Source organism: Dromiciops gliroides, chromosome 2 (genome assembly GCF_019393635.1).
Source record: "Dromiciops gliroides isolate mDroGli1 chromosome 2, mDroGli1.pri, whole genome shotgun sequence".
NCBI classification, from domain to species: Eukaryota; Metazoa; Chordata; class Mammalia; order Microbiotheria; family Microbiotheriidae; genus Dromiciops; species Dromiciops gliroides.
This window is the reverse complement of record NC_057862.1, coordinates 144,751,014-144,772,932: the sequence shown is the minus strand read 5'-3', so window position 1 is coordinate 144,772,932 and position 21,919 is coordinate 144,751,014. Positions and strand designations below refer to the sequence as shown.

The window sequence follows — 21,919 nt, the reverse complement described above, 5'->3', positions numbered from 1 at the left end:
AACTTGCATAGTCAAGTTGTAAATTCTCACATTGGCCTGTGGAATTTATAAAAACAGAAAAGAAACTGGTTTCTGTTTTGAATATAATGTCATTTATTTTATAATTATACTTAAAATTTTCTTGTTAAGCTAAACTACCAAGGTAAAAGTTGGATTAGTAAGCTAATATGCATATATACAAGATAGAAAATGGTTAGAATTTAATATACATTTTGATTTGAGTGTAACATATATATTAAATTTGTATTTCAAATTGAAATTTAAATCCAGAAAATTACAATAACTTCTCTAGTTAGAAAAATTAGCACAATGTAAGATGATTTTATCCAAGAGTTGGTATCCAAGTGAATTTCTAATACAGACTGTTGATCTGAAAATTATACCTCAATTCGAGACCTATTCTGAGAAATAAGACTTCACTTTGTCTCTGAAAAATGGATCTCCCTCCTTCATGTCTGGAGTTTTGGATTGCCTAAGGATGAGCTTGGACCAGGCCTCTGAAGAAGTGATATTTATAAAACGACATAAGAACAGAATAATTTTGCTGCTTGTTTATATAGTGTATTTCTATGATATTTAACTTGTGCTACTTGTCTACAAATTGTAAAAGTGTTATTTGCTAGTTAACTACAAATTCTATGTATTTTGAAATCAGTTACCTCACATTATTTTCATAATACAATCTAAGTACTGATTGATAATGTCAGTGATAACTTGATTATCAAAATGATCAGTTTGTCAGTTTTTAATGTGATTGTTCACATACTACATGTAACAGTGACTTTGAAAGAGTCTAGAAGAATGTGTTTCTAGTGTATTGTTTTTATTTGGATTGTCTTGTGTATATATTTGTTTTTAGCAAAAAATTATGGTTATTTTTGAAATGTTAGAAATTTTCTGTTCTCATTAATATTGTCCTTGTACTTTTTATCTGAAATAAAATTTAACAGGTAAATATAATCCTGCCTATGTGTAATCTACAAATGTATCTGTTATTTTATAGTTATATACAAGTAATATATGTTGCCTTTTTGCATTATAGGGGGAAAATCCCTAGATATAGCCATTTCCCTGTTGTTTGTAAATATAATGCTATAGTACTTCTTTTTCATAGTTTTGGTATTGTGTAATTTGGGTTTAATTAGCCTTTTGAAAAGTTTTATCATTTATTAAAGCTGAACAAAATATATTTTATTTGAAATGGTTCTAGTAAACCTTTAGTAAACATTTATTTGCATAGGTAATAAGGAAAATTGATTAGAGAAAAGCAAGGGAGGAATTTTTTTCTAGCTTCCTATGCCAATATTAGAAATTTGGGTTCCATTTGTAACAGTTGATGTTTCAAATCTAGAACTTGGCACTATAATGTGTAAATCAGTATTGACTTCATCAATACATTTTCAGTATTGGAGATGACTGCAAACATGTGCTTCCAGTGTTTGAGTCTTTTTGTCTTTTACAGAATCACATAAAAAAGCTGGATGGTGAAACCTACCGGTACCATTGTGCCATTCCTGGATGCAAAAAGACGAATCTTGTGGTTACAAATAGGTAAAATGACATTTTTCAAATGAAACGTAACATGTATATACAAAAGAAAATTTTGGAAGGATTAATAGTTAGCAGAGTGAACTTTAAAATTTAAATTTAAATAAATTAAAATAATAACTCAATTTAAATTTAACTTTAATAATTGAGTTGCTTAATAATTAAATTAAAAAATTAATAATAAAATTTAAATAAAATTTCATAGAATCTAGAACCAGAAGTCACCTTTAGAGACATTTAACCCAACCCCATAATTTTTCTGAAAAGGAAAATGAGGTTTATATAAGTTGAATGATTTATTCAAGGTATCACAACTAATCAGTGATAGAACTGGTTCTTAAACCTAGCTTTCTTAACTTTCAACATTCATAAAGAGAGTGGTTATAGTATCACATTTAAATGTAAGATTATGTTGATAGTATCTGATGTTCTCTTTTTTAGGCTAGTTCTGTTTCTTTTTATTTGTGCCCTAGATTCTATTAAGTCTTTATGAGACAGAGTTCAATTATTTTGTTTTGTTTTGTTTTTTTATTTTTTTTTAGTGAGGCAGTTGGGGTTAAGTGACTTGCCCAGGGTCACACAGCCAGCAAGTGTCAAGTGTCTGAGGCCGGACCTGAACTCAGGTACTCCTGAATTCAGGGCCGGTGCTCCATCCACTGTGCCACCCAGCTGCCCCCAGAGTTCAATTATTCTGAAATAAATGAAAAGAAAGAAATATTTCTCTTTTTTTTTTCTCCTTAGGATTAGTCCCAGGACCAACTTTAGAGAATTCTTTCTGAATAATTCCTTTCAAGTTTTCTAGATAACATAGTTCTATAGGCTCAAAGTAGAATAGGTATAGAAGGAAAAATTTGCATTAGATTCTAGCTGCCACTTTTGATGAATGCTTGGTGAGGACTTCTAAACTTACCAGCTTTTTCTTAGGTTTATTTTGTCCCCCAGACCTTTAGTGATTCCTACATTCTTCCATATATGTACCATTGAAAGTTTACATCAAGCACCACTTCCTACACAAGACCTTTCTTGAATTCCCCAATAGTTATCATGCCTTCTAACCCCTAGAATTACTTTGTAGTTCCTTTCTATTTGTTTTTCTATGACTATGTCATTTCCCTCTATTAGAAGTAAGCTCCTTGAGGGCAAGGACTGTTTTTATTTTTTTTTTCTTTCTATCAAAGTACAAAACCTGGAACATGCAGTAGGCCTTTAATAAATGACTATTTCGTTGAATTAATTTGACAGATGTCTTGACACATTCTCCTCACTGGGTTGAAAAGTTAATCGAAATAATCATTTTCTTTCAAATTAAGGCTTCAAAGGAAGTTGCAGGTTTGTACATTTGTATTTTTATTTGTATTTTTTTTAAAGAAGAAAACCCTTCAGATAAACAAACAAAAAGAAAAATTCACATTAACTGTAAAGTCTGTTATTTAGACTAGTTTTTTTTAAGTGTATAAGTTAACAAGATAACAAAAATATTCTGTTTGTTTCTTTGCTGCCTTTAAAACAAAATCATAGGGGCAGCTAGGTGGCACAGTGGATAAAGCACCGGCCCTGGATTCAGAAGGACCTGAGTTCAAATCCGGCCTCAGACACTTGACACTACCTGTGTGACCCTGGGCAAGTCACCTGACTCTCATTGCCCCGCAAAAAAAAAAAAATCATTTTTGTTTATAGAATTATAGTCAGCATATATATTAGTTTTATTCTGCTTTTTAAAATTCTGATTCACTTTATATGTATTTCTATACTTCTTTATCTTTAAATAGATTATAGCCAGAATTCATGTAGTACTTAATGGTGTGTGAAGTGCTTTTATGTGTTACCTCATTCAATCCTCATACAACAACCCTGTGAGGTAGATGCTGTTATTATCCTTATTTTACAGATAAGGAAACTGAGGCACATAGAACTGAAGTGACTTATTTATGGTGACATAGGTAGTGTCTGAGGTGGGATTTGAACTTACCTTTCTCTGAGTCCTAAGCACTTTCTATTGCACTACCTGCCTACCTATGATATACTATATGTTTATCATTTCATCCAGCACAATATTCCATTATGTTTATATGCTACAACCGGCATGGGTATTACCTTTTTTTTTTCCAATTGATTCCCTTGATATTTTTGACTTTTTGTTTTTCCAGATGAATTTTGTTACTATTTTTTCTAGTTCTATAAAATAATTCTTTGGTAGTTTCATTGCTATGGCACTGAATAAGTAAATTAATTTAGATATAATTGTAATTTTTATTTTACTGGCTCAGCCCATCCATGAGCAAATAATATTTTTCCAGTTGTTTAGATCTCTCTTTATTTGTGTGAAAAGTATTTTGTGATGGTGTTCATGTGGTTCCTAGATGTGTCCTGGTACATAGACTCCCAAGTATTTTATATTGTCTACAGTTGTTTTAAATGGAATTTTGCCATCTCTTTTTACTGGTTTTTGTTGGTAATATATAGAATGATGATTTATGTGGGTTTATTTTGTATTCTTCAACTTAAGTTGGTAATTGTTTCAACTAGTTTTTTTTTTTAGTTGATTCTTTAGGGTTCTCTAAGATGCCATCATATTATCTGCAGAGAATGATAGTTTTGTTTCCTCATTGCCTATACTTATTCCTTCAATTTCTTTTTCTAGTCTTATTGCTAGAACTAGCAGCTCTAGTATAATATTGAATAATAATGGTGATAATGAATAGCCTTTCATTATCTTATCTTACTTAGAAGGCTTCTAGTTTATCTCCATTACAGATAATGCTCGCTCTTGGTTTTAGATTGATACTACCTTTCATTTTAAGAGGGTGGCACAGTGGATAGAGTGCCCAGCATGGAGAAAGATCTAAGTGAGGAAGACTTGAGTTCAAATCCAGCCTCAGAACTTATTAGTATGACCCTGGGAAAGTCACTTAAACCTGTTTGCCTCTGTTTTCTCATCTGTAAAATGAACTGGAGGGGCAGCTAGGTGGTACAGTGGATAGAGCACCGGCCCTGGAGTCAGGAGTACCTGAGTTCAAATCTGGCCTCAGACACTTAACACTTACTAGCTGTGTGACGCTGGGCAAGTCACTTAACTCCAATTGCCTCACTAAAAAAAAAAAAAAATGAACTGGAGAAGGGCAGACCATTTCAGTATCTTTGCCAAGAAAACCCCAAATGGGATCACAAAGAGTCAGACATGACTAAAACAACTAAACCCCACCACAGGTCATTTTAAGAAAAACTCCAATAACTCCTAAAGTTTCTAGTTTTTTTTATTACATTCATTTTTTTACTTTGAGTTCCATATTCTCTCTTTTTCTCTAATCTCCTCTCCCCAACCCATCGAGAAGGCAAGAAATATGATACCCATTATACATGTGAAGTCATGTAAGACATTTTCATGTTAGCCACATTGCAAAAAGAAAAAATAAAGGAAGTGAAAAAATATGCTTCAGTCTGCATAGAGTTCATCAGTTCACTAATTTGAGGTGGATGTCATTTTTCATCACAAGTCTTAGAACTACCATAGATCATTATATTGATTAGAGTAGCTAAATCTTTCACAATTGATCATTACAATATTGCTATTACTGTATACTGTTCACTTTACTTTTCATGAGTTCATATAAATCTCAGGTTTTTTTGAAACCATTCTTTTTTTTCCAAATTATTTTTTCACAATTATGAGTTAGGAAGCACATATATTACTTCTTATGTGACTCTGATTAAGTGATCTTGCCCAGTATCCCACAGCTAATGGTCAGAATTTGAACTTTAATTAAATCCTTCTTACTCTCAGACCACTTCCCTCTAAATTACTCATGCTCAAATACTCAAATAAGTTTGTGCTTTCATTGATGCAGCTATTCCCTCCAACATTTTGAAACCATTATGCTCATCTCTTGTGGCACAATATTATTCCATCACAATAATATACCACAGCTTGGTCAGCCATTTCCCAAACAATTTTCCACTCAGTTTTCAATTCTTGGCAGACACAGAAAGAGCTACTATAAATATTTCAAAAATATTAATCTTTCCCTTTTCTTTGATTTCCTTGGGATATGGACTAAGTAGTGATATTGTTGAGTCAAAGGATGTGCATAGTTTTATAGCCCTTTGGGCATGGTTCTGAATAGTTGGACCAGAATAATTGGACCAGTTTAAAACTCCACCTGCAGTGCATTAGTATACAGATTTTTCAACAACACCTCTAGCATTTGTCATTTTCCTTTTCTGTCATGTTAGTCTATCTGATAGGTGTGACATGGCTCAAAGTTGTTTTAATTTGTATTTCTCTATTAGTGACTTAAAACATTTTTTTCATATAATTATTGATAGCCTAGATCTTTTTTTTGGAAAACTATCTTTTCATGTACTTTGATAATTTATCACTTAGGGAATGGCTCTTATTTTTTATAAATTTGGTTTAGTTCCCTATATATTTGAATAAAATGGGGACTTTTTAACTGAGAAACTTGCTGAAAATTCTTCCACCCCTCCCCTCAGGTTCCTGCTTTTCTTCTTTTTTTGGCTCCTTTAGTTTTGTTTGTACAAAGACTTTTTCATTTCATGTAATCAAAATTATTAATTTTAACTTGGTGATCTTCTCTGTCTCTTATTTTATCCCTTATTCATAGATCTGTTAAGTAATTTTTCCCATGCTTCCCTAGTTGCTTATAATATCCCCCTTTATGTTTCAAGCATGTACCTATGTTCACCTTATCTTTAGAGATGATATGAGGTGTTGGTCTATGCCTAGTTTCTGCCAGACTGCTCTCCAGATTTTCCCCAGCCATTTTTGGTCGAATAGTATGAGTTCTTGCCCCACAAGCTTGGATTTGGGGGTTTATCAGACACTAAATTATTATGGTCATTTATTTCTGTAATACTGTGTACATAGCCTATTCCACTGATCCACCACTGTTTCTTAGCCAGTACCATATTGTTTGGATAATTACCTTTTTTGTAGTATACAAAGTAATTTGGTCCTTCTAAGCCACCTTCCTTCACATTTTTTATTGATTATTGTTTTTATAATTGATATGGTCAGTTATGCTTATAGTTTTCCTAATAATGGACCAACCCTTCATTCCTGGTATAAATTCCACCTGGTCATATCATCAGTATATCTTTGGATATATTGTTATGGTCTCCTTCCTAGTTTTTTATTTAAAATGTTTGCATGGATATTCATTAGGGAAATTGGTCTGCAGTTTTCTTCAACTGTTTTTGCTCTCCCTGGTTTAGGTATTATAATTATATTTGTGTTATAAAAGGAATTTGGTAAGACTCCTTCCTTACCGGTTTTTTCAAATAGATTATATAGTATTAGAATTAATTATTTTAAAAAATGTTTGATGGAATTTGCTAGGTGGTGCAGTGACTAGAGTACCAGGCCTGGAGTCAGGAAAACCTGAGTTCTCTTCCCTGAGACTGGGACTTGGAAGTGGGAATGGACAGTGAAGTAGCAAATAATGCCTGATCCTGTGCCCAGTGCTAGCACAGGTATTCTCTCTAATTTCCTAATCTCTTTCTGAGCAGTTGCCAAATTCCTAGAACTTCTCTGGGCTGAGAGTTCCTAAAGCTGCTGTCACAACTACCTCCAAAACCACAACTGGTATTGCCCTGGGTACAGTCCAGGCCAGGGACTGGCGACTCAGTGTCACAGATCTCTCCTTCCGACCTCTTAAGTTTTCTTGGGCTGGAAAAATGTCTCACCTCAACCTTTTTTTTAAAAAATAAAAGTCTTTTATTATTTTCCAGTTACATGTAGAGATAGCTTTCAGCATTTGTTTACATAAGATTTCCAATTTCAAATTTTTCTCCCTCCCTCCCCCCTCCCCCAGATAGCAGGCAATCTGATATAGGATATATATACATATATACATATAAACATATATACATACATAACAACATTAAACATATTTCTGCATCAGTCATGCTACAAGAGAAGAATCAGAGCAATAAGGAAAAAACCTAAAAATAGAAAAACAACAGCACCAAAAACAAAAGAAATAGTATGGTTCAATCAGCATCCATATTCCATAGTTTTGTTTTTTTTTCTGGATTTGGAGAGCCTTTTCCATCATGAATCCCCTGGAACTCTCTTGTACCATCGTATTGGTGAGAAGAATCCAGTTCATCACAGTTGATCAACACACAATGTTGATGATACTGTGTATAATGTTCTTCTGGTTCTGCTCATCTCACTCATCATCAGTTCATGCAAGTCCTTCCAGGTTTCTCTGAACTTCTCCTCCTCATCATTTCTTACAGCACAATAGAATTCCATTACATTCACATACCTCAACTTGTTCAGCCATTCCCCAACTGATGGGCAACCCCTCAATTTCCAATTCCTTGCTATCACAAAAAGAGCAGCTATAAATATTTTTGAACACGTGGGTCCTTTTCCCTTTTCAATGATCTCCTTGGGAAAAAGACTCAACAGTGGTATTGCTGGGTCAAAGGGTATGCACCGCTTTACAGCCCTTTGGGCATAATTCCAGATTGCTCTGCAGAATGGTTGGATCAATTCACAGCTCCACCAACAATGCATTAGTGTTCCAATTTTTCCACAGCTTCTCCAACATTTATTATTTTCCTTTTTTGTCATATTAGCCAATGTGACAGGTGTCAAGTGGTACCTGAGAGTTGTTTTAATTTGTGTTTCTGTAATCAATAGTGATTTAAAGCATTTGTTCATATGGGAATAGATAGCTTTGATTTCTTCATCAGAAAACTGCCTGTTCATATCCTTTGACCATTTCTCAATTGGGGAATGACTTGGATTCTTATAAATTTGATTTAGTTCCCTATATATATATTGCAGGCAATGGGGGTTAAGTGACTTGCCCAGGGTCACACAGCTATTAAGTGTCAAGTGTCTGAGGCCGGATTTGAACTCAGGTACTCCTGAATCCAGGGCCAGTGCTTTAACCACTGAGCCATCTAGCTGCCCCTAGTTCCCTATATATTTTAGAAATGAGGCCTTTATCAGAAGCACTGGACATAAAAATTGTTTCCCAGCTTTCTGCATCCCTTCTAATTTTGGATGCATTGCTTCTGTTTGTACAAAAACTTTTTAATTTAATGTAATCAAAATCATCCATTTTGCATTTCATAATATTTTATATCTCTTCTTTGGTCATAAACTATTCTCCTTTCCAAAGATCTGAAAGGTAGACTATTCCTTCCTCTCCTAATTTACCTATGGTGTCACCTCCTATGTCTAAATCATGTACCCATTTTGACCTTATTTTAGTATAAGGTGTAAGATGTTGGTCTATGCCTAATTTCTACCATACTATCTTCCAGTTTTCCCGGCAGTTTTTGTCAAATATTGAGTTCCTATCCCAGAAGCTGGAGTCTTTGGGTTTATCAAACAGTACATTATTGAAGTCATTTACTACTGGGTCTCCTGTGCCTAGCCTATTCCATTGATCCTCCACTCTATTTCTTAGCCAGTACCTAATAGTTTTGATGACTGCTGCTTCATAGTAAAGCTCCAGATTTTGTACAGCTAACCCACCTTCCTGTGCATTTTTTTCATTATTTCCCTGAATATTCTTGACTTTTTGTTTTTCCAAATAAATTTTGTTGTTATTTTTTCTAGCTCTATAAAACAATTTTTAGGTAGTCTGGCATGGCACTGAATAAGTAAATTAATTTATGTAGAATTGTCATTTTTACTATATTAGCTCTGCCTATCCATGAGAAATTGCTATCTTTCCAGTTATTTAGATCTGATTTGATTTGTGTGAAAAGTGTTTGGTAACTGTGTTCATAGAGTTCCTGGGTTTGTCTTGGCAAGTAGACTGCCAAGTATTTTATATTATCTACCGTTACTTTAAATGGAATTTCTCTATCTCTTGCTGCTGGACTTTGTTGGTCATGTATAGAAATGCTGATGATTTATGTGGATTTATTTTATATCCTGCTACTTTGCTAAAGTTAATTGTTTCAAGTAATTTTTAAGTTGATTCTCTAGGATTCTCTACGTATATCATCATATCATCTGCAAAGAGTGATAGTTTTGTTTCCTCCTTGCCTATTCTAATTCCTTTAATTCCTTTTTCTTCTTTGGTTGCTAAAGCTAACATTTCTAGTACAATATTAAATAATAGGGGTGATAATGGACATCCCTGTTTCACTCCTGATCTTATTGGGAAGGCCTCTAACTTATCTCCATTACATATAATGCTTGCTGATGGTTTTAGGTAGATACTGCTTATTATTTTAAAGAAAGCTCCACCTATTCCTAAACTCTCTAGTGTTTTTTACTAGGAATGAGTGCTGTATTTTGTCAAAAGCTTTCTCTGCATCTATTGAGATAATCATATGATTTTGGTTAGTTTTCTTATTGATGTGGTTGATTATGTTAATAGTTTTCCTTATGTTGAACCAGCCCTTCATTCCTGGTATAAATCCTACCTGGTCATAGTGTATTATCCTGGTGATCACTTGCTGTAATCTCCTTGCTAATATCTTATTTAAGATTTTAACATCAATATTCATTAGTGAAATTGGTCTATAATTTTCTTTCTCTGTTTTTGCTCTGCCTGGTTTTGGTATCACCACCATATTTGTGTCATAAAATGAATTTGGTAGAAGTCCTTCTTCAACTATTTTTCCAAATAATTTGTATAATATTGGAATTGTTTTTTTAAATGTTTGGTAAAATTCACCCACAAACCCATCTGGCCCTGGGGATTTTTTCTTAGGGAGTTCATTAATGGCTTGTTCAATTTCTTTTTCTAATATGGGCTTATTTAAGGATTTGATATCCTCTTCAGTTAACCTGGTGCAGTTTGTATTTTTGTAAATATTCATCAATTTCATTTATATTGTCAAATTTATTGGCATACAGTTGGGCAAAATAATTCCTAATTATTTATTTAATTTCCACTTCATTGGTGGTAACATCACCCTTTTCATTTTTGATACTGGTAATTTGGTTTTCTTCTTCTTTTTTTTTTTTTTAGAATAGAATTTTATTTTCCAAAATATATGTAAAAACAAATTTTAACATCAATTAAAAAAAAAAATTGTTCCAACTTCTCTTCCTCCTCTATTCCCACCCACACCCACTAGAACTCAAGCATTTCAAAATAAATTATACATGAGTAGTCATGGAAAACATTCCCACATTAGCTAGGTTGTGAGGAAAAAACAGTCAAAAAAAACTCCCCAAACTTCAGACTGAGGAATTGTCAAAGAGAAAAAACATTTTTTAAAAAAATGTGTTTCCAGGGGCAGCTAGGTGGTGCAGCGGACAGAGCACCGGCCCTGGAACCAGGAGCACCCGAGCCCAAATCCGGCCCCACACACCCAACACCCACCAGCCACATGACCCCGGGCAAGCCACCCAACCCCAATTGCCTCACCAAAAAAGAAAAAAAAAAAAGAAAAGAAAAAAAAATGTGTTTCCAACTATTTCAGATACTATCACTTCTTTCTCTGTAGATGGGTTGCCATTTTCATAGTCCTTCAGGGTTATATTGGACCATTGCCTTGCTGAAAATAACCACATGCTTCCCAGCAGATCATTTTACACTATTGCTGTTATTTTTGTATACAGTGCATTTCACTCTGCTTCAGTTCATGTAGGTCTTTCCATGTTTTTCTAATAGTATCCTGTTCATCATACCCTAAATAATGTACCTTAAACTTGACAAAGAATTTTCTTCGTATTAGCCCAGCAAAGTCATCATAACTATTTCCCTCCATCCTATTCCCTTCCCATGATATTTACTCTATTTTCCATCTTCTTTTAAACTATTCCTCCTCAAAAGTATTTTACTTCTGACTGTCCCCTCCCCTACTCTACACTCCCTTTCTTTCCACCCTTCCTTCCTTATCCTCTTCCCCTCATACTTTCCTGTAAGGTTAAATAGATTACTCCTCCCAACTGGGTGTGAATGTTATTCCCTCCATGAGCCAACTCTGATGAGTTTAAGGTCTTTGAGCTAATTCTATGTTCCAAATTTTCTTCCTCCCTCTCTCCTCAACCCTCCCTATGAAATCAAGCAATTCAATATTTCATACTTGTGCCGTTATGCAGAACGTCTTCACCTTCCTTGAAAGTATTTTGCTTTTTACTACTCTCTCCCAGAATCTGCCCTTCCCTCCTTCCCCTCCCCCCCCTTATCTCCCTCCCCTCCCTCAGGGCAAAATATATTACTATACCCACTTGAGTATGTATGTTAGTCCTTCTTTGAGTCAATTCTGATGATATTAAGGTTCAATCACTCCCCAATTGCTTCTCCCTCTTCCCCTCCCCTCCATAAGCTTTTTTCTTGTTTCCTTCATATGAATAACCTCTCCCCAGACCATCTCTCCCCTTCCCCCTCCCCCAGTCTATTTCTCCTACACCTCAACCCTATTTTAAGGATGTCATTATGGGTTAGTTAGGTGGCACAGTGGACAGTGCACCAGCCCTGGACCCAGGAGGCCCCAAGCCCAAATCCGACCCCATACATAAGACACCCCACAAAGAACAAAACATAACTTCCCTTCGTATTCAGTTCAGACCTGTGTCTTCTGTATTATCTTCCCATATAGGAATGTTAACAGTTTGATCTTTTAATATCCCTCATGAAGTCTTTTTCCTGTTTATCTTTTTATGCTTCTCCAGGGTCTTGTATTTGAAAGTCAAATTTTCTATTCATTTCAGGTCTTTTCATAACAAATGCCTGAAAGTCTTCTTTCTCCTTGAAGTTCCATGTTTGCCTCTGAAAGAGGATGCTTAGTTTTGCTGGGTACGTGATTTTTGGCTGTAGTCCCAGTTCCTTTGCCCTCTGGAATATCATATTCCATGCCCTCCGGTCCTTTAATATAGAAGCTGCTAGATCTTGATTTATCCTTATTGGAGCTCCACAGTATTTAAATTCCTTTTTTCTAGCTGCTTGCAATATTTTCTCCTTGACCTGGGAGTTCTGGAATTTGGCTATAATATTCCTGGAGGTTTTCCTTTTGGGATCTCTTTCAGGAGGTGATCGGTGGATTTTTTCAATTTCTATTTTAGCTTCTGCTTCAAGAATATCAGGGCAATTTTCCCTCACAATCTCTTGGAGGATGGTGTCTAAACTCTTGTTTTGGTCATGGTTTTCAGGTAGTCCAATGATTTTCAAATTATCTCTCCTAGATTTATTTTCTAGGTCAGCTGTTTTTCCAAGGAGATATTTCACATTGCCTTCTATTTTTTCATTCAATTGGATTTGCTTTACTGTGTCTTGGTTTCTCATAAGCTCACTAGCTTCCATTTGTTCAATCCTAATTCTTAGGCAATTATTTTCAGCAGACAGTTTTTTAATCTCCTTTTCCATTTGGCTTTTCAAACTGTTGACTTTTTTCTCATGACTCTCCTGCATTGCTCTCATTTCTCTTTCCATTCCTTCCTCTCTTTCTCTACATCTTCGTTCTATCTCTCCTACTTTCTCTTCAAAGTCCCTTTTGAGAGCTTCCATGGCCTGAGACCAGTTCATATTTTTCTTGGAAGTTTTGGATGTTGGAGCTTTGACCCTATTATTATCTTCTTCTTCTGAGGATGTATTGTGGTCTACCTTTCCCCCAAAGAAGTTTTCGATGGTCTTCTGCTTTCTCTGCCTACTCATCCTGGCTTACTGTTTCTTGGCTTTTTACTCCTTAAAGTGTAGCGCTGCTTCCCGGACACACCGTTCGTGCTAGGGTGATTGGGCTTCTTCTCAGCCTGCCTGGCTTGTGAGTAATCACAGCCGCTTTCTCTTTGACCCGGAAACAGAAGTCTGATTGAACTCTGATTCTTTATGGTCAGAAGCTTGGCGTGCTTTTACCCCTCCCCCACTGGGCCACCACCACTTGATTCAGCCCACTGGTTCAGACCCAGGGCGCTTTGCCCCAACTCCAGCAGATACTGCCTCCACTTCACCCTGGCCTACCTCCGAACCCCTTCACCAGTCCGTGATCAGAGCCTCAGAAGCTGCTGGTGTTGAAGACTCTGACGTGTTGGAAGCACTGTCCCTGGCTGGGTCCGGACCGCGCGCTGAGCTGTTCAGCCTGATCAGTAGGTGATCAGAATCGCCCTCTTTTGTGGAGAAACAGTCTCACTCTGTTCTTATGTGCATTAGGCTGTTCTGGGTTTTAATTTTTACTGCATTATTTGGGCGTGAATGGACGAGTTTATCTGGAGCTTGTGGGAGTCACAGCCTCTCCTCCGCCATCTTGGCTCCGCCCCCCCTTCTTTCTTTTTTCAAATCAAATTAACCAATATTTTATCTATTTTATTTTTTTTCATAAAACCAGCTCTTAGTTTTATTGATTAATTCTATAGTTTTCTTGCTTTCAGTTTTATTAATTTCTCCTTTAATTTTCAAGATCTCTAGTTTAGTATCTAATTGGGTATTTCTAATTTGTTCTTTTTCTAGCTTTTTAAGTTGCATGCCCAATTCATTAATCTCCTCTTTCTCTTTTTTATTCCTGTAAGCAGTTAGAGCTATAAATTTGCCCCTAAGCACTGCTTTGGCTGCATCCCATAGATTTTGGTATGTTGTCTCATTATTGTCATTCTCTTCGATAAAGTTATCGATTGTTTCAATGATTTCTTGTTTGACCCATTCATTCTTTAGAAAGAAATTATTTAGTTTCCAATTGATTTTCATTCTACATTTCCATGGCTCTTTCTTCTTTTTTTCTTTTGTTTTGTTTTGTTTTGTTTTGTTGCAGGACAATGGGGGTTAAGTGACTTGCCCAGGGTCACACAGCTAGTAAGTGTCAAGTGTCTGAGGCCGGATTTGAACTCAGGTACTCCTGAATCCAGGGCCGGTGCTTTATCCACTGCGCCACCTAGCTGCCCCATCCATGGCTCTTTCTTATATGTAATTTTTATTGCATCATGATCTGAGAAGGATGCATTTACTATTTCAGCCTTTCTACTTCTGACTATGATGTTTTTGTGCCCTAATACATGGTCAGTTTTTGAAAATGTGCCATGTACTGCTGAGAAAAAGTATATTCCTTTCTATCCCCATTCAATTTTCTCCAGACATCTATCATGTCTAACTTTTCTAGTATTCTATTCACCTCTTTCACTTCTTTCTTATTTATTTTTCGGCTAGATTTATCTAATTCTGAGAGGGGGAGATTCAGATCCCCTACTAGTATAGTATTACTGTCTAATTCCTCTTGTAACTCATTTAACTTCTCCTCTAAGAATTTGGATGCTATACCACTTGACGCATAAATATTTAATATTGATATTACTTCATTATCTATAGTACCTTTTAGCAAGATGTAGTTTCCTTCCTTATCTCTGTTAGTAAGATCTATTTTTGCCTGTGCTTTGTCTGAGATAAGGATTGCTACCCCTGCTTTTTTTACTTTAACTGAAGCATAATATATTCTGCTCCAGCCTTTTACCTTTACTCTCTGTGTATCTCTCTGCTTCAAATGTGTTTCTTGTAAACAGCATATTGTAGCATGGTTTTTAATCCACTCTGCAATTAGCTTCCATTTTATAGCAGAGTTTATCCCATTCACATTCACAGTTATTATTACTATTTCCCTCCATTCTGTTTACCCCCTTTGTACTTTTCCCCCCTTCTTTCACCCTATTCCTCCTCACCAACGTTTTGCTTCTTACCCCTGCCTCCCCCAATCTGCCCTCCCTTTTTATCACCCCCTCCCTTTTCTTTACTCTTTTCTCCCTTTCTTTTGCCCTCCCTTCTATCAGTCCCCCGTCCCTTCCCCTTCCCCCCTTCCCCTTTTACTTCCCTAAAGAATGAGCTAAGTTTCTTTATCCAAATGAAAGTATTTGTTATTCCCTCTTTGAATCAAATCTAATGAGAGTAGGGTTGAAACAATGTTCACCTCTCCCTTCTTCCCTCTATTGTAATAGGTTTTTTTTCACCTCTTCATATGATGTAATTCACCCCATACCTCAACCTTTTTTTTTGATTGTGTCACTCCACAATTAATTTGAGGAGTTATTTTAAAGTTGTCTGGCCGGGAATATTGGAAGAGCTGAGCGTTAGTGCTTCCTCTCTTCTGCCATCTTGGTTCCACATCCTACTGTATGATCTTGAGCAAATCCCTTAACTTCTCTGGACTTCAGTTTCTTCATCTCTAAAATAAGGACAGTTGACTAGTTAGTCTTTGAGGTTTCTTCTGACTCTATACATGTGATCCTATGTCTGTTTCCCTAAGCCATTAATCTGAACTATATAATGAGAAACCAATAGACTCACTCCTTAAGGACACTGTTTTGTCTTTATTTATAGTGAATAAATGAGCTACTCTTCCGTGATCGATTTTGTCTTGTAGTAAGTGTTAAGGCATCAAAATCTGATTATAGTGGGCTATAAATAAACCCTTTGATATTTAACATTTGTGACATCTTACATATTCTTTCCTGACTAGAAAGTATACTCTTTCATAAATAAATGCTATTAAGAAACAGTTTTCCAGGTAAAGAATTGTCAGAAGCTTCTGCCCATCTGGTTTCTCTGGTAGCCAGTGTTGCCAGGGTGACATATATCCATATTCCTCAGCATAAAGCAGTTGTAACTGGAAACTCCTTCTGTCTCAAATGAAATACCTGCTAATTTGTGTGTAGTTTCATGAAATAGTGGACCTTTCTAAACTCTGCAAAATTGGCAAGGGGTAAACTTTGAAAGTGTTAGAGTTTTTTTTTTTTTTTGAGTGGGTCAATGAGGGTTAAGTGACTTGCCCAGGGTCACACAGCTAGTAAGTGTCAAGTGTCTGAGACTGGATTTGAACTCAGGATCTCCTGAATCCAGGGCCGGTGCTTTATCCACTGCACCATCTAGCTGCCTGTTAGGTTGTTTTTAATCTTAGTTTCTTAAACCAATGTGCATATCAGTTTTCTTCAATCTGAACTGCAGCATACATTTTACTGGTCATTGATCAGTTGGGCATACTATTTTTCAATATAGCTTGTGTGATGAGAACGATTAACTCAGGAATCACTCTTTTCTACTCATTTTTATGAATAGGAGAGTGCTCTATGTAAAGGAAGTGGAGCTCTTAGGACATATGTCCACAGAATGGCAGCACCCATTTGAAGATTTTGTATTACCTCCAAGTGTTGATAAAAATCTTCTAAAAATCTCTGTTAAGGTAAGTAAGCAATCTAGTAGGGGAGGAGACCACACATAAAAGGAATCTGAAAAGCAGGTGAGGGGAGGTGGAAAGGTACCTGCTGCAGGGGCAAGTTGGAGAGTTCTAGAGAAGTCCAAAAGCAGAGTATCTGGTGAAAAAAAACCCAACATGCTGGACTTCTGGAGGCTATGGCCCCCAGTCATAGGGTCGAGCCGGAGGAGCAGAGGGTGCAGGTGATATGTGAGGACCACGAAGATTCAGTCTTTCCGAATAATGAGATTTCCAAACGAGGGCTGTCCTGGGGAATGAAGGCAGGAAAGTAGAGTTGGCATTTAAGCATTCGCTTAAAAGCTATGGATTGGTTTTTGCTTGTTGTGCTTAGAAAGAAATGTTTTTCTTCTGTCATTTCTTTTGAAACAGGATCATGGATTATTCCACAAAAAGGACAGTGTCAATCAAATTTGTCTACGAGAAGTTTATCTTCAAGATCCAACAGTAGCAAAGGTAAATATAAGTGAAAAGCAAAAAAAGAGATCTATTAGTATTGGCCAGTTAATGACTTTTATTCTTCCAACTTCTATCTTTTCAGTGAAAATTTTGGCAGGTAAATTCAGAATTATCCTGTATGACTTTTTGCTAACAACTCACCATGAATAAGAGGTCTAGGAATGATTTCAGGTATATGAGTGAGACACTCTTTGTTATTCCTCTACTTTCTAGCCTGTTCAGACTTTGACTTCTACCAATATTGCTTGGGTATGAGTCATCCTAGGTTTACTTTTTAGCCTGTATAATGCTCATCATTTGTATTATAATTATTGATGGTAATGCCATGCATATATCAAATAATTAAGAAATCTTTGTTGTATCAATATATGACCATGTCCTGAGTACTATAAAGGAATGCAAAGTTGTTTAAGACAAGGTTCCTATCCTTAAGTGACTTATAATTTGGTCTTGAGAGGACAGATGAATGCATAGAATGAGGAAAATGCTAGAGTCTGAGGATTCTCTACATATCTTTGTCTCTGTCTTTGTTATCTCATTCTGCTCACAGGGGCCCATATTTTATGATTGCTGTGGCAACATTGATTAATTTGAAGAACAAGGTTATATGTTAAAAAAACTGTTATATATGGATAGGAGCATATCTTAAAACTTTATGTAAATTACATTTTGATCTCCATACATTTAAAATGTATTTAAAGATCAGAAGATTTTATTATAGGTCAGAATTTTTTTTCTTCAGAAATTAGCATTTTCTTGGATGGAATTGAGACCTACCTCTTGTAAGATAAAAGCGGGGGCAGGGGGCAGTTCTATTTCTATTCTAAGAAATTCTGAAGCAATATAAACTGATAATTCTGATAGTTGAGAACAAGCCCTTTTCCATTGCTGATTGAAGAAATGATATTCTGGTTTGGTTGCCAATATTATCTCTAAGTAAAGGTGGAGAAAAAAAAGAAATAACCCAAGAGAGTGGTATAGTATAGGATCGTTATCCATGGTCATCTTCTGGCTTTCTTTCCATTCTCATCATACATTTCCATTCCTCTTATTTACACACTGCTAACTGGTACCATAGGAAGTGTAATGATTGGAATGATGCCACCTACTGGAGACTTACTATAGGAAAGCTCCACCATGAGGAGAATGCCTCAGAGGGCAAGGACATGTGGCTTTTCCTTGGCATCAGGAAGTAACATTTGTGCATGGGTACTGTCCACCAAGGCTACCAGGCAATCAACTTGAGGAGCCTCCCATTTTCTGGGAGGGGAGAGGAAGGAGGAAGGAGGGCCTGCGCGGAGAGGTCTGTCTCTTTTGGGTTCCTGTCTTGATGGTGGTAGTGGCAGCAGATGACTTCACAGGAAATTTGAGGAAAGATAGGAATGCCAGGCTGTTGGAATTCTGTTCTCAATCTTTCTCTTTCTATCTTTCAGTAAACCCTTAAAAACCTAAACTCGTTTTATCAGTGATTTTAGTCAGTTTCCCCCAAAACTGGGGGAACAGATTAGGACCCACATTTAGAATCTTAAATTACACAGAAGTCATAAAACAATGAATGTTTCCTTGGTCCACTATGGTTACATAGTCTCAACTGGACCCTCACTATCCTGAAGCAATCCTTCTGCTCGTCTCTAATCTCTTATCCCATTCACCATAGCAGCTATTCCAGACCTTCTTTTCTTTCCTTAGGCCTCTCATAAGCTCCTCTTTCTCTCTTTCAACTGAAGACTTTACCTCATACTTTACTGAAAAGCTGAGGCTTTATACCACAAGCTCCCTCTTTTCCCTTTCTCCTCATCTTACATGCCCCTGATATGATATCACTACTATGTCCTTCACTTTACTCTCTGATGAAGAGGTGGGTGTTTCCTTGGCCAAGGCTACTTCTCTACATGTAACCTTAATCTATGTCCTCTACAATTGCTCCCTACTAGTATATTTATTCTTTCTCTCTCTGTCTCTGTCTCTCTCTGTCTCTGTCTCTCTCTCTCCCCTCCTCCCTTCTAGTTTCTTCCTATCTACTGGTTACTTCCCTGCTAGATTTGACTATGCTCACTAGCTATTGCCCCTTGTAGTATAGATATCCATGTGGTAGGTGAAAGCTAGTATTAAAAATTTATCAAATATAATATGTCCAATTTCTTCTGTTTATTCTCTTTTCCTTCACTTCCTCAAGTATTTATTTATATAATTTAATGATTATTTTTCTAATTCATAATATTCTATTTTACAGAAAGCATGTAAGGCCATTGATGATGCCCAGTCAACAAGACATCAGCAAAAACTGGTGAAGCAATCATCACTGAAATTAGTTAGACAGTAAATACTACCTTAATTATTCTGCCAGATACTGGGTTGATGCTATCCTTCCATTTTATTATCATCTTGTTGGAAATGAATTAGATGTCATGGCTGTCATGTAGAGAAGTCAGAACTTCCATCATGTTCTAGAAGAATATAAACCAAGATAATTTTTCCTTTAAAAAAGCATATTGACTGAACTTGCCAGATTATTTTTTTCTCAAGTGCTAAAATAATTTTTAAGCAGTTACATGATATATATGTACTTCTTTATTGAGTAGCACATTAAATACTTCTAGATGAGTCTGTTACTTGAACAGTTTTCAAATTTGGAATGGGAGGAATAAATTCAAATTAATAAGGAACAAAAAGCCTGGTTGTAAATTAGAATCCTGACACATGAGGAAAAGAACTTTATAAATGATCATTGCTTTCTATAGTAGTTTTTAGCAACAGATAAATGTTTCATACTCATACATTTTATTTAGACATTCTAAATAATTAGAGATAAATTTGAAGTAAATCAAGTAATTGTGAATAAAAAAACATCCATGTAATGAAAAAATGACAATTTTTTTTTCCATTTCCTAATGAAATCACTTATTTTTACCCATGTTTTTCCTTTGGTATCTTTTTTTCCCCTTTATATTATAATATAATGGATGTGTGATAAGTTGCAGCATTAAATTCTACAGTGGCTTACATTGTCTTTTTCATGTTAAATATAATTCTTATGTTGAGGGAAACTTCGTATGCCTGTCTCAGAAAAAGTGATTTGGCAGAAGTAGTAGGTATTGGTATATGAAAATATAGCACTTTAATTTGTTTTGAAGCTTAGAGGTATGAAATGTTTTTATATAATGCATTAAATGTCTAGCAGTAGTCTAAAGAGCATCATTTAAAAAAATTATAAAGGATTTTAAGCAGTCCAAAAAATGAGCATTTAATTATTATATGTGACCAGAAATATTTTTGAAATGCTGATTAAAAGGAATGTTTAAATCTCTACAATTCATATGTATAAGTTAAAAACAAATCTAACTGGCAGCAGAAACAAAAGTATTCTTTGAAGAAGTGATCTTGTCAATGCAGCATTCTTTTATTTCAGCGTGATCTGACTAAAGTTGACTGTTAATGCACTCCTATTAAACCTTCCAAAAAAAAAGTCATTGAACTTTCTTAATTTAATTAGAATAAAACTGTTACATTTTAAAGGGTTTATTATCCATCACTAGTCTCATGAATTAAAGAAATAAAATTGAACTTTCATTCAGTAATGCACAACATTTGGTACTATTTTATATTTGTTTAAATAAGGAATGGAGATCTGAAATTTTACAGTCCTGTCATCAAGTAGGTTTTACATTGATCTCTTCTCTAGTACTATTTAGTATATCCTCAAAATTTGAGGTTAACCACTATTTCTGAAACAGAAAATAATCGATGCCTTTATTTTATGTTACCACATATGCCTTTTTGTCATCATCTTTTTTTCCTATTAAGAAAATAGTCATTTATAAAATTCGCATCTTTGAAAAAATTTTCTGAATGATAGTTTTTCAGGAGACATAAAGAAATATTACAAAAAAAGTATGCTACCACTTTTTCTTGGACAATTTCTTAATCATGACTTTGAGATAGCATATTATTTTATTCACAGGAAAGTCATATGTCTTAGGAATAGCTCATTTTTGAGCCATTGAACTAATGGTTTATTCTAAAATTACATGGGTATCTTATTAAACTATGCAAAAGCCAGGTTTGAAATTCATCAGCTCATCAACATTGTTGCCTTACATATTTAAATTTTTAAAGCTGTATTATAAAACTGTTTTGAGTTAATTTTCTGTTTCAACATTGCTCTGCTTTTTTTGTATTAAATTGACTGTCAGTGACTGTGCATAAACTTTTCAAAGAAATAAAATACTTGACACATTTGTTAGTGATATTATTTACAGATGTGATTCAGTCTGATATAAAAGCATCTCTTAAATCCTCACTATATGCAAGGCCCTATTCTAGGTTCTAATGATACAAAGACAAAATTATAACCAGCCCCTACCTCCATGCAAGCTTACATTCTACTGAAATGAACAATAGTTATTTTTTAGTTTTGTCTTATGTTCAGCTTCAGTAGACTTTCATCATGAGTCATTTCATCCTCCTTCTAACCACTTATATTCTTTAGCCTTATCTCTTTTTTTTTTTTAAATTTTAGTGAGGCAATTGGGGTTAAGTGACTTGCCCAGGGTCACACAGCTAGTAAGTGTTAAGTGTCTGAGGCCGGATTTGAACTCAGGTACTCCTGACTCCAGGGCTGGTGCTTTATCCACTGCGCCACCTAGCCGCCCCAATAGAGGCTTTTTTTGTTTTTTTTTTGTTTTTTTTGTTTTTGGCGGGGTGAGGCAATTGGGGTTAAGTGACTAGCCCAGGGTCACGCAGCTAGTATGTGTCAAGTGTCTGAGGCCGGATTTGAACTCAG

The 21,919-nt window shown here is 35.4% G+C and overlaps 1 protein-coding gene across 1 annotated transcript in view; it reads left to right on the top strand.

Moving 5' to 3' along the window:
- VPS13C (vacuolar protein sorting 13 homolog C) overlaps positions 1–21,374 on the top strand; it is a 206,614-nt gene extending 185,240 nt beyond the window's left edge. Inside the window, exons 82-85 of the mRNA XM_043981954.1 lie at positions 1,463–1,551; positions 16,524–16,647; positions 17,050–17,133; positions 19,370–21,374. Coding sequence (XP_043837889.1) covers positions 1,463–1,551; positions 16,524–16,647; positions 17,050–17,133; positions 19,370–19,459 — 387 coding nt within the window. The 3' untranslated portion in view covers positions 19,460–21,374. The remainder of the gene's footprint in view (positions 1–1,462; positions 1,552–16,523; positions 16,648–17,049; positions 17,134–19,369) is intronic.
- Positions 21,375–21,919: the final 545 nt, after the last annotated feature.